Source organism: Oryzias latipes, chromosome 1 (genome assembly GCF_053564925.1).
Source record: "Oryzias latipes strain Hd-rR chromosome 1, Olatipes_Hd-rR_3.1".
Classification (NCBI taxonomy): domain Eukaryota; kingdom Metazoa; phylum Chordata; class Actinopteri; order Beloniformes; family Adrianichthyidae; genus Oryzias; species Oryzias latipes.
Genome location: NC_136237.1, coordinates 20,385,277 through 20,398,849, shown reverse-complemented (window position 1 = coordinate 20,398,849; position 13,573 = coordinate 20,385,277). Strand labels below are relative to the sequence as shown.

At 35.8% G+C, this 13,573-nt stretch overlaps 1 protein-coding gene across 1 annotated transcript; it reads right to left on the bottom strand.

Moving 5' to 3' along the window:
• Positions 1-7,389: 7,389 nt before the first annotated feature.
• LOC144990979 (neuropeptide Y receptor type 2-like) lies at positions 7,390-9,429 on the bottom strand. Its single transcript, XM_078944515.1, has 2 exons — positions 9,227-9,429; positions 7,390-8,633 (listed from the first exon to the last, which is right to left on the bottom strand). The coding sequence occupies exon 2, from the start codon at positions 8,604-8,606 to the stop codon at positions 7,521-7,523; it is 1,086 nt and encodes a 361-aa protein (XP_078800641.1). The 5' UTR covers positions 8,607-8,633; positions 9,227-9,429; the 3' UTR covers positions 7,390-7,520.
• Between the last annotated feature and the right edge of the window lie 4,144 nt (positions 9,430-13,573).

The following is a 13,573-nucleotide window of genomic DNA, read 5'->3' as shown; positions in this document are numbered from 1 at the left end:
CCTTCATATTAGCAACACTCTTCTGGAAAAAAATCTTTTTAAGCATCAGACCCTTTAATGAATGCTTTATTTTTCTTTGATTTATCTATTTAAAAAGTAGAGGCGTAGTTGTCAAACAACCAAAGTACAAACCAACATGTCTTTCCTTTTCCAAACTAGGAAAAATATATATAATTGTACTGAAAAACGTTTGTTTTTTTTCCATTAAAAACATTTTGCTGGATCCAGCAGGTATTTATTTACTGCTTTCCTTGAGTACTTGACAAATCAGTTAAAAGGTTCAGAGCCAGTAAGATTAAGATACAGTTTCAAGGCCAGTAAGGCCTAAAAAGCAACAAATTCGTTCACTAAAGAGGCAGAAGATTCCAGAAAATTATTTAATATTGATATTTTCTTTTTGAATTTACACCTTTTATAAAATGTCTTAACAAGAGCACCGCATAAGAGTGAAAACTCACTCGACACGAGTGAGTTTTCACTGCTGTCTCGCCCCACTCCCACAGAGAGTAATCCTGTCCCATCCCGCTCCCAGGCCAAAGTTTAAAAAATAATCCTGTCCCATCCCACTCCTGGTAATCTGACTCCCATCCAAAATTAACCCGCTCCTTCCTTTGAATTATCTTTTTTCTTTTATCTTAGTTGTGCCAAATAGGGTCTGTTAAGAGAAGGGCAAACAGTGGTGGCAACTCTCCCGCCTAAATTTAAGCTATCTGGTTTTAGGAATTAAACCAGAGGTCACCACTAGACCGCCATTGTATTGTTTTTTGAAAAACTGCAGATTGGAAGCTTCAGGCACAAGCTCTGAAATTATGCTCATCTGGGGATTTGTGTAAACAAAAAATTAAGATCTTGCTGCTGCGGTGTTTTACCAAAATGTTTAATACAACTAAATTATTTTTAATCATCTTAGGACAAACTTTGTTGACTGAGCACATCCCCCTGCAGCAAGCAACTCTTTCCTTCAAAGCTTTGAGTCACCTGAGACAGAGTGCCACACTTCAGTTCTTTGGTCATCACAAAAGTCAGAACCAATTATCAAGTAGCTGGTGTGGAAGGAAGGAGTTAGCTTTCCAAGGTGTGAGTCATCTCGGACAGGGAAGGAGCCCCAGCATCTTTATGTCTTTGGTCATCACAAAAGTCTGAACAGGTTCATCAGATCAAGCTCGGAGATGCTCAGAAGATTGCCGTCCATCACGGTTATTGTGCCTCGGACGATTCATCAGTGCTGCGGTCCGTCCTAGTTTTACCATGGTGTACTACAAAAGAAAGTTAAAAAAAAAACACACATCCTCAAATCAGTCATCGTCATTTGAAAAGAGGGTTGGCGCGGCTGCAGCTGCGCAGGCGACTGCAGTTCATTGCAGTTGTTCTCAATTTCATGAGTGACCAGATGAGGAGATCAGGCCGTTTACACGGTTACAGAACGATGCATGAGAGGAGTGAGCTGGAAGGACTGCGTGTCACTCTGGACTTGGTCTTTTATTGTAAGAAAAAAATAATTTTCTCGTGATAACGACAGAAAAAGGCCATTTTCACCTTCGGTACTTTTGAACAGTAATTTGTAGAAAAAATGAAAATAGCCACTTTTGTGCCACAGTTGTCAGTTTAGCTTGAAATCGGCAAATTTCATCTACAACAAAAATTCTCTAAAAAACCCACATCTAGTCATAAACATTTTAAGCTATTTAATTTCTCACTATACATTTCTACATTTGTGATTATCTTTTAAATGTTGCCCTTCTAAGTGCGAACCAAGGCCTGCCTTCTTTTGTACATGCACAAAAAATGTCCCAGCTATATCAATAGGATTGTGTCCTCTTTGTACCAACCAGCACTGATCAATACACTATTGTGTTTGGCAACTGACTCCACTTCATTATTTCACAATTTAATATATTTAGTTCAGACAAAATCAATAGTCTTCTTACAAAACACCATTAATCAAACATTAACATAGAGAAATCCAGGGAATAGAAAAACCAAAGAGCTTTTTTTTCTTTGAAGTCTTGAATACAAGATGCATTAGCAGAGAAGGGTAAACTTAATTTGCTTCTAAGCTATTGTTGGCTTTATTTCATCAGCAGACAGTGCATCCCCATCCTGGGAGGGGGGAATTTTGTGACAGGAGCAGATGCTCAATAATGTCAGCCAGCTGAAGGGACAATTATTGACCTAATGCTGAATCCACCATCAATGGCTTACTAAAAATGGAAAACTTCAGCTAATGTCCCAGTCCTTGTGCTCCTCACGCACACACAAAGTAAATCAGTGAGAACATGGTCAACAGGAAGAGCAGCACAAAACTCGAACACCAGTGTAATCATTGTGAAAGCAGCTAGCAGCAATTAGAAAGTGGAACAAAGACAGACCAAATGAGCGGGGAATGTTTTTTTCTGGTGTGTGTGATAACAAAACCTGCAACAGTTTCCTGCTGAATTCATAATGGAAACAATTTTACCTCCACAGCATCTGCAGCTTGAATCGCGCTAAATAAAAAGAAGGTATTGAGTGCATCAAAACTACAGACTCCTATTTATCCTACTCTAAAATTATTTTTTACTTTTATACATAATCATTTCATTTCTTTCTTGAGATGTTTTTGGATTAAAGTGATTTTTTTATTGTGCATTTGCCAAACAATACATGGCATTATAAATTTAAAATGATAGCATTAAAATAATTTCTAAATTATACAAATCTGCAAAGGGTTTACCCAAAACAGTTGTCAAAACATGCAAATAAATATGCAAATAAGCAGTAGTTGCCATTGCAATTTGTGAAAAATCCAAATTGTATAAATGCTTTAAAAGAAAATTTGAAGACTATGCCAAACAGCAAATGCAAACATTACAGATGGTGACACATTTGTGCAACAGTTACAAATTCTGACTGTACTACATTAAATACAAGGTTTACTCTGCTCAATTGAGCTTAAATCCATAAAAAAATGTGGCATTTTATTAACGTCATCAAAGAGATTTCGATATAAAGCTTGCTGAGAGCCAACTGCTGGTGAGACAAAAACATCCAAAAGCAGAACAAGATTACAGAAATGCTTTAATACAGAAATAAAACACAGCTCCAAGAGGATTTTCTTTGGTCATATCAAATACTAATAATAAAAGACAGATGGAGCATTTGTTTTTGGCGTGTGGAAAAACTGCTTGTGGTTTTGCACACAAACCTTTTTTTGTGCACAGCTATGCCAACATTCAAGTACCTGCAGAAGAGCTGGAATACTGGAGAGTTGACTTGCTTTCAGAGTAAGATGAACACCATTCGTGCCAAAGACCATTTGAATTTTCTAATTAGGATGTACAACATCTATATACATGAGATTTTCTGCACAAAATTCAAGGTTCTTCTTGTAAAACTATGATTTCTTTTAATCATTTTTCTGAGTTAACCCTTGTGCTATCTTAGATGACCCCACCCTTACATTGACATGTTCTCCCTACCATGACAAAGGTGGATAAAGGTGGAAAGATTTCATGTAATCCATGGATGCCAATGAAGATCACAAATCATTGAAGAAAAAAGGTTCAGAGCACTGTCTAGTGGGTCTAGATGACCCAACTCCCAATGTTACAGTCCCTAGGATAGCACAAGGGTTACAGCTGCTGCAACTACGTCTATCTGTCCTTCAAATGAGAACATAAGCAGCAGAAACAGCACTTTCTGTATATTTTTTTTTAACTTTAAGCCGCATGATTTTGAAGCTTTGACGCTTTGACCACAATCAAAGCAAATTTTTCCAATGGTTTACAGATGGCATCAAGCCTGATGCAGTCTTACCATCCGTCTGTCCTTTGCTGCCCAGCTCAGGGTGGTTTTTCTAGATCCTGCCACTCTGACTGTTTCTGTCAGAGGACACTCGTTGCAGAAGTGTCTCCACCTCCAATACTTGCAGCATTCCTGCCCCTGCAGAAAGCAGGGGAGCCAGCTGCTGGATCCTGCAGGTGTGAGACAAAGGAAGAAAGGAAAGCAAAAATGAGTGTTAATGGAAATAGGTGGGGTCAAGTTGGGCAGGTTCAGACTGGTAAAAGACCCTCCATGGGGCTGACAACAGGGATGTATAATGTGGAGGCCCCCATGAAGTCTGAAGACATCTCATCTGTTTTCTCTTCCCGGGAGGGAAGCAAGAAATCACCTAAGTTGGTGCAGCTGCATCTTCCAACAGTACTCTGTCTGCAATCACATGGCAATTTCAGAGTAGAAGTAGTTACAGATCTCCAGCAGAGCCATGTCTGTGGGCTCCGGTGGACTTTTTATCAAGGACAGCAACCGTGAGGTTGTGAAAATGCTTTTCTAATCAGCAAATCTTAAACAGATAGCACAGACACCTCATGATTAAATTCGAAATCATCTCAACTTTAAAACATCATTTTGTCTTTAATGGACACAATAACTTGGCATATTCCTTACAGCATTTTCAAGTTAAAAAAAAAGGGAATTTGATGTAACTTTTATACCCAAAGAATTGTACATTTAACAAAATGCAGAAAGTGTTTTTTTTTTTAAATGACTAAAGAATTATTCAAAAAATCAAAAAGGTTTACTTTTCTTTACTTTTCTTTGCTACTTAAAGCAGCAGAAAACAGGAACATCAAAAAAAAATTTGTCATTATGCTATCCAGCTAACAGCTTCAGAAATGTGTTACCTTCTTTTTTGAAAAATTCCATTAATAAGTTGTGATTCTTTATTGAGATAAGGTCTGTGCTCACAGATATTATTGATCATGACAAAAATGCGAAAAAGGTTTTAAAAAACAAATTTTCCTATAGATTTCTTTAGCTCTGCGCTTGACTCAAATAGCAGGGTATCTTTTATAAACTTTTGTGGCATCTGGTCAGAAACTGACAGTCAACAATTAGATAAAGCTCGTTGAGATGACTACTGTTGTAAATACTGTGCTATATAAATGAAATTGAATTGAATTGAATTAAACTGGCTTGAATTGAATGATGTTCTCTCAGTCTGGTGTTTTCAAGTATTCATAGAACTGCAGGTCACGGCTTACAAAAGTATGATAGAAGGTCTTGGGAAGCTCATGAATATGCTGCTGTACAAGGCTTATCTTAAGAGGATGTCTATTTTATTTATTTTTTAACTGCATTAAGTCTTTCTACTCTGGTTACAGAAAAAAAAAGCAAAAATAAATATATATGTATATATGTATTCGTGTATATATATATATAGATATATCTATATATATATATATCTATATAGATATATAGATATATATATATCGATATATATATCGATATATCTATATATAGATATAGATATAGATATAGATATATAAATAGATATATTTATGAGACTGGGGATAAAAGAAAATCCAAAATAAAATTCATATTTTAATAATACACGTTTCTATATTTCATCTTTTTTTTCCCTGAAAATTGCTGGTAAGAAGCAATTTGCTGATGTTAGATTTTTTAAGAGTTTTATAATTGGGGGATATGTTTGTTAATTCATTAAAATATATACTTACTTAAATAAAGCATATAATTGCTAATGTAATACACGGCTATTTTATGATTTAATGATGCAAAAATAGTCCATGATTGAAAAGATTTCCATGTGATAAAAATAACCCAGTTTCAGAACCAAATGATCAGTCCCTAGTAATGCATCCCTTTTCCATTCCATGACCAGAACAAGGGTTGCTATGGTAAAGATCAATGATTGTGACCATGTTTTCTGTCTTCAAAATGCCATTAGTATTCTTCTTTAAAAAAAAAAAAAACTCATTGCTTATTTGAGTGATTCCTGATGGTGTTTATTTACAAGGGTTCTGGCTGCTGCATCAGATAGAAAACCTTGGTAGCCAGTGAGAAAAAACTAATAAAAAATATTTTTTTTAAAAATGTATTAGTGTTTATGAGACATTTATAGTACCTGGTTTCACATAAATTGTTTGAAACTACTAAAACATAAAAATGATGTTTTTGTCTTGATCCTAAGGTCCTACCTCTCAATAATGTAGATTTTTATTTTGATGCAGACTAGTTAAAAATCAAACACAGCAGGTAAACATTTAGAAATCTGTTCTGCTGAAACGTACAAAACTGATGGTTTAAAAGTCACTTATTTCATTAATAAAATTTCACTCCAAATCAATGATTCATTTTCAGTTGTAGATTACACCCAAATGCACTATGTTTACTATACTGTATAATTCCACTAAAAAACAACACACATTCAAAATACACATATAAAATAGGTCATTCATTTATTGAATATAAAACAAGATTTTATTTTGTTTTTAATCTTAATATTCCTTCCTACTTTAAGGACCTTGGTTTAATGATTAAATTTGGAGTTCTTGGATTTCCGTAAGAATTCTTGAAGTTCTGGCAGCTTGTGGTTCATTACGCGGCTTGAGGTCACAAACCACGTGTCAATTTATGAATGATAGAAGCTTTAAGCTGACTTTCTAATATGTCAGGAAACAATCTAGACAAATTGAATAAAGCTGATATGACATCTTGTTGTGTGGTTGCTCTCTATTAACACAGGAAAATGTCTTTTTTTGGAAACTACGAATTAATGTACTTTCTTAATTTAAAGCGAATACAAATTCAAATTCATTTTTAGCAATCTTTAAGTAAGTATAACAGGCAGTGGGATATGCTTAATGCCATTGTATTTGAAAAATACTAATATTGAGGCATCAAATGATTACTTAATTATTTAAGGACAGCTGAAACATTTAAAATTTTAATTAAAATTTGGGGCCAAAGGCAGATCAATGTGTTGGTGTTTGTACGGTCAACAGAAGCTCCAATGTGTCAACATATTTTTTTTTTCTATTTTAAGGTGCATTAATTAAAATCTAAAATCTGGACGTCTGAGAACCAAATTGGAATTACTTTTATTCTTTCATTGAAGCAATCTATCACAAGTCATTTAATACTTAATCATGACAGGGGCATCTGGACACAGAGCTGCACACCATTTAAATAAAGTGTCACAGTTGCAGTCAAGTCATTCATTTGATCATCTCAGAAGATGAAAAGAATATTAAACGGTCGTCTATAAAAGTCATCTTTGAACCAAAGTTTCACTTGCTAAAAAGGGAACTTGGTTATGATTTGACTCTATGTTATACCCAGAGCTCCTCTGCACCACATGAGAAAAAAAACAAAAAAGCACTTTTGATCTGTTTTTGAAGAATTACACTTAAACTTTGTATTAATTTCTTTTTTCACAAAAAGAAAAAATCTTCTGCAAAAAAAATAAATCTAATGAAGAGGCTATACCACAATAGAATTAAAAGATAACTTGAAATGCAAAATAACTACGTATTTTCATAAAGCTAGCTCTTCTATTGTCAGTTGTGCTGTGAAATACTTTGTTCCCGGTTGCTCTGTGTTGTTCATTTAACTGCTTAAAAGGTGAAAACACTTGTCAGATATTAAATTAATTGAAGTTATTGTCCTTTTCTGCCATTTTTGAAGGTCAAAATCCAAAAATAAGCCACAATCAATTGTGAATAGACACTCTCAGACTCTTAGACGTTTGTCGATTTATCATCAGTACAAACCCTGTCTTTTTGTGCCTCTCTGCTTGTGGAGTTCACAGTGAGGGAGCCACAACATTTGCACACAGTCAAAAAAGCCGTCCTGTAGTTGTTGTTCATCCATCCATACAGGATGGGATTGACGCACGTTGAGCACATCGCCAAGATGTGGAAAACAGTGAAGACCAGCTTAAAGTCCTTCATGTGCAGAACGGTGTTATCAATGTCAATTGCCAGCTGAAAGGCGTGGAAAGGCAACCAGCAGACGGCAAAAACCACCACCATGGTCAGCATCATCTTAGTGGTCTTCCTCCTGCGCTGGTGGTCATTGCGACCACACTTCATGTGATGCTTCAGCTTCTTCCAGATGCGAATGTATGCAACAGAGTTGATGGCCAAAGGTATGGCGACTTGCACCACCAGCATTGACATGCTGTAGAGCCGTCCGTTCATGCTGCTTCCTGGCCACTTCTCTGTGCACACCTGAATGGACTCCTCTGGTGAAAAGTCAAATGACCCGTACTCCCTGAAAATGGCAAGAGGACTTGCCAGCAAAGCGCTGATCACCCAGGAGAAGACAATAACCATGGCACACATGTCTTTGGACATCTTAGTCTCCATGTGGTGCACGATGCTCCTGTGCCGGTCCAGGGCAATGATGTTTAAAGTGATGGTGGAGACCTGCACGGTCATGCCTTGAGCAAAGGGCAGCAGGTAGCACAAAACCTGCCCAAACATCCACTCATCATAGAGTGTGTAGATAAGGGTGAAGGGCAAACACAGAGTGTTAACCAGCAGGTCAGCCACAGCCAGGTTTATGATAAAGAAGTTTGTCACAGTTCGAAGATTCCTAAACTTGTAGACGACGTAAACCACCAAGGAGTTTCCGGTGACTCCAAACAGGATGATGGTGCTGTAAGCCAGGATGAGAATAACCTGAACTCCAACCAGTTTTGTACTGTCATCCAGCTTCAGAAGACTCTCGTCATTCAATGAGAGTGCAGTGGAGCAGCAGTTCAGAGTATCAAGGTAAGACTCTTCCAGTTGACTCATGTTTAGTTGATCTTCTGGATCCATGACTGAAGTCTCTCCTCAAAACTAAACCTGCAAAGGAATCAGGATTATTAGTCATTCTGTAATGAATATAATTTTTTTTTTAAAGAAAATTTGGGAAAAACTTCAAAAAATCCCTCAAATAAAATTTGATTTTGTTAACTTACTTAAACAAAAATGTCTTTTTACGTAGATTTATTCACATGTTGAGAGTTATTGGTCACCCTAAACGTTTGTAAAGCAAATTTCCATTAAAAATGTTGTCTTTTATTTATGTATATAAAAAAGCATTGTGCACACTCAGTTTTTCACTGTGTATGCATTGGAGAGTCCTGTTGCTTAAAGATGCTGCCATTGAATAAGCTATAAATGCACAAACGATATGTAAAGAGTTTAAATAAAAACCAAAAGACAAACACGTGTCAGCGCCTCGACTGGAGAGGATGGTTTGACAACCCTCCTGTCAAAGCCTGCAGGGGCTTTAAGCCTCACCGTCTTCTCTATTAGACTCTATATGATCATCATTCCAACTAAACGATTTTTCCAAATTCCAATATTGCTCTAATGACTTATTTCCTTTTTATTTTATTTTTTTTTAAGAAATGTTTTTCCAAAAAGTCGTGTTATGCCAGTTTTACGCTCACCTCAGTCCGCTGCGCGAAGCATTCAGGTTCTCTTCACTGTTTCTGTTCGCGCAAAAGTTTCCATTTTCTCCTTGACGTAAAATCCCGGCAAACAATACGGTTCAGACTTTCCTAACCACCATCAAAGAGCCTCTATGTTTAAAAAATAAAAATGGACCGCGTGCGCTGAGCGGCGGAGCGCGCAGCTGGAGCCAGTGCGCACTGCAGTTCGTTTGGCATTGAAGGTGTCTTTACTGGCCGGTGAGGCGGCTGCGTATAGGCGCTCAGAGGACGCACGTCTCCTCCACTGACGACATCTTCAAATATGAATTTGCATCACAATGAATGGGTCCCTGTTCTGTCACCGACTTCAGGATGTGTGTCAGCAACTAGAGAGGCTGGCGGAAGACTTCAAGAAAACAGTGATCGATCTCCTTCAATATCCATTTATCCTTTTTCTGAACTCACTTCATTCCCTTTCGGGGTCACGGGGATGTTGGAACCTATACTGTACCCTGGACAGTTCAGTCTATTGCAGGCCTTTCCCAAACACAAATAATAAACAACATATTAATTTATTAGTAGTAGTAGTAGTTGTAACTGACATAAACTGTAGCATGTTTGTGAATAAAATATAAGCCAGTATACTCAACAGAACATTTAAAAAGATAAGACAACAATATTTATGTTAAATAACATGAAAATATGATTTATTTATAGCACAATCCCTTGTTTATCAAGCCTGGGTTTCTCTGCACTTTTCAGTTCACAAACAGCCTCATTAGCTTGTCTTGTGACTCTAAATTGCCTGTAGAGGCAGTTGTGCATGCTTGTGATGGGAACCCCTGCCCTCCAGCAAAGAAACAACTGAAGTGTAATCAACAGTACCAAGTAACCTCATTAACTTTATAAAGAAATTTAGCTCTTTAAAATAGAATAGAATAGAATAGAATAGAATAGAATAGAATAGAATAGTGATATTTGGTATCTGTTGACTTGCAAATCAACAAGATAAATGATGTTTAAAATACATTTCCTATCAATTATTTAACAATAACCTGCCTAAACTTTAAAAACGGATTACATGAAAAAAATAATTAAAAACAAAACTACTTTACTTTTATTCTGAAAACCTATCACTCCACGATAAATAAATACGCTTTAAGGATCTCCATTAAACCAATAAATATTTCTGAAATGATAATGATGTGGTTGAATAAACACAGATTAAAAACCTCTATGAAGCAGGTTTTTAACAAACTGAACTTAATCTTAAACCTGCAAGCTTTCATTTGTCTCATGATCAGGGCTTTTTTTAACTTAGTGTTTGCTTCTTATTTTGTTACAGTCATGATTAGAGTTCTGTTTGCTATAGTTCTGCTTCCCGGTTTATTTTGAAGGTTTCCTGCTTGTCCTTATTTTTGAGTTTTACCTCCCTGGTCCCAATCTCGCTGATCGTTTTCACCTGTGTCTCGTCAGTCCTGTTTGTAGAAATGTCTTGTCTCTGCCGTCTTCTATGTTGGTCCATATTGTCCTCTTCCATGGCTACCTGTTTACAGTTGCTTTTTGTTTATGAGTATTAAACTTTTGTTGTTTTGTTTTTTTTATTCTTCTTGAAACCACCTGCCTCCCGTCTCTGTATTTTTGGTCCTTCATCAATGAAGGACCAAAAATATTTAATATATAATATATATATTATAATATATATATAATATATAATATATATACATATATATAAAATATACAATATATAATATATATAAATATATAATATATATATAATATATATAATGTAAAATATTTGGGATTTCAAACATGGATAACCCAAAATTTCTACAGTAAAAGTGTGTGGAAATATCAGTATGTGTAGTCAACATAGTCTTGAAAAGAATAATAGGAGCTGATGGCCTGGATTATGGCAAATACTTAAACTACAGTGTCTCAAACATTGCATCTTTGTCAGAAAAAGACGCTCAGCACTTGTGAAAATGTAAAATATTTGGGATTTCAAACATGAATAACTCAAACTTTCTACAGTAAAAGTGTCTGAAAATATCAGTATGTGTAGTCAACATAGTCATAAAGAGATAAAAAAGGAGATGATAGCCTGGATTATGGCAACATTTTAAACTATGGTGTCTCAAACATTGCATGAATAGAAGAAAAGACGCTTGGACTTTGTGAAGATGGAAAATATTTTGGATTTCAAACATGAATAACTCAAACTTTCTACAGTAAAAATGTCTCATAATATCCATAAATGTAGTCAACATAGTCCTTACGAGATTAAATGGAGCTGATGGCCTGGATTATGGCAAATACTTAAACTACAGTGTCTAAAACATTGCATCTTTGTCAGAAAAAGACGATTGGACTTTGTGAAAATGTAAAATATTTGGGATTTCAAACATGAATAACTCAAAATTTCTACAGTAAAAGTGTCTGGAAATATCAGTATGTGTATTCAAAATAGTCATGAATAGAATAAAAGGAGTTGATGGCCTGGATTAAGGCAAAATTTTAATCTATGGTGTCTCAAACATTGCATCTTTGTCAGAAAAAAGACGATTGGATTCGGTGAAAATGTAAAATATTTTGGATTTCAAACATGGATAACCCAAAATTTCTACAGTAAAAGTGCCTGGAAATATCAGTATGTGTAGTCAACATAGTCTTGAAGAGAATAAAAGGAGCTGATGGCCTGGATTATGGCAAATACCTAAACTACAGTGTCTCAAACATTGCGCCTCTCTCATAAGATGCTATGTTGTGACAAATCTCAGACAGTATTGACATTTAGATAACCTCTACATTTTTTTATTTCATTATGAAGTGTTTGTACTGATTCTGATAAAATTATACATCGTAACACATCCATATGTGAAAACTTAAATTATATTTACTAATAACATAAACGAATGGGCTATATGGTTGGGAGTATCCTTATAAACACCCAATCTTATCTTAGCCTTTTTATTAAATAAAAATATTTTATTATTTGATAAGAGTAGCTAGTGTATTTTTTCTCCAAACATTCATTTAACTTTTCACTGTTGTAAAATTCTTTTGAAATTTTACATTTTTTGACGTCAGCCGTGGTTGCTCTGTTACCGTAAAGCTGAGAATGCGAGAGCAGTGAAAATTAAGGAGCGGCTCATTTGACACCGCAGTTCCGAATGACGGCTGGCTTGACGGCAGTCACATCTACTGGATCACAAAAACAGATCAAACTAAGTAAGACTTAAAAGGTTTACAGGACTTGCAGGACGCTGGGTGTAGAATCAGAGCAGAAAGTGAAATTGTGTTTATTTTGGTTATTGCCAATTAAGGCATTTTTTCCTTGACCTCAAAGAGCAAACAGTGAAACTTTACAAACAGTAGAATGTGGAAAACCTTTCATGAGTATTTATTCTAACTTATTTCAAGAATGTCATCCTTTTCGAATACCAAGAAAATCTTTTTTTAATTCTCACTAGAAATGACTGTGGTGCTTGAAAATATTTTGATATGTGTACATATTTGAGAGAGAAAGACATGTCACATGACACTTTTTCCTCACTGCTGCTTTTAGTCTATAACAATTAATCCTCTCAGCTATTCCTTGAGATAAAGACATCTCTTGTATATTTATTTCTCTGGTGGCCTGAAGGAAGAAGCTGGTGCACAATCTGGATCTTTTCGTCAGGATGGTCTGCAGCCAGAAAGAAAAGACACGAAGACATCACTAAGTATACAAAAAAAGTATGTTTGTTCTTTCATAACTAACAAAAGGAAATGTGATACATGTTCAGAGAAAGATCACAGGATACAGTCCACCATTGTTTATTTAATGAAAAAAAGAATAAACCAAAAAATGCTAAAGAAAGAAGGCATGCGTGATGAAGTAAGTACACACTTATTGTAGCCATTAAATGGATAAAAAAAAACAATGCCTCAACGCTGCTGAGTTAAATGATTTGATTTCATTTAAATTCAGTTTATATCAGGTAAAAACAATAATGGGAGTGAAGGGCCACTATGGAAAAAGGAAAATTAACAAATATATGAGAATAAAGTATATTGTAGCGACCTGGGTGTTAGCCCCGCCTTCAGCCCCTAAACACTCATGAGAAATGGGGAATCTTGATGTGAAAACCATGAGTGAGAAGGCTGGGAACACAAGTGACTTCCATGCTGTTTGGCTGTTTGCGTAGTGTTCAAAATAAATGGGTGTTGACGCTGAAAAGGGGACGTTGCTTCTCTGCCTAATTCTTCCTCTCTGAGACTGTACGGAGTCGTGCGATGTAAAGGGCACGGACAGCTCTTCAAAGAAGCCACTTCATTAGCAGTTCGGCTATGGTGATGTACCAGCTGGGTCATCACATTGGT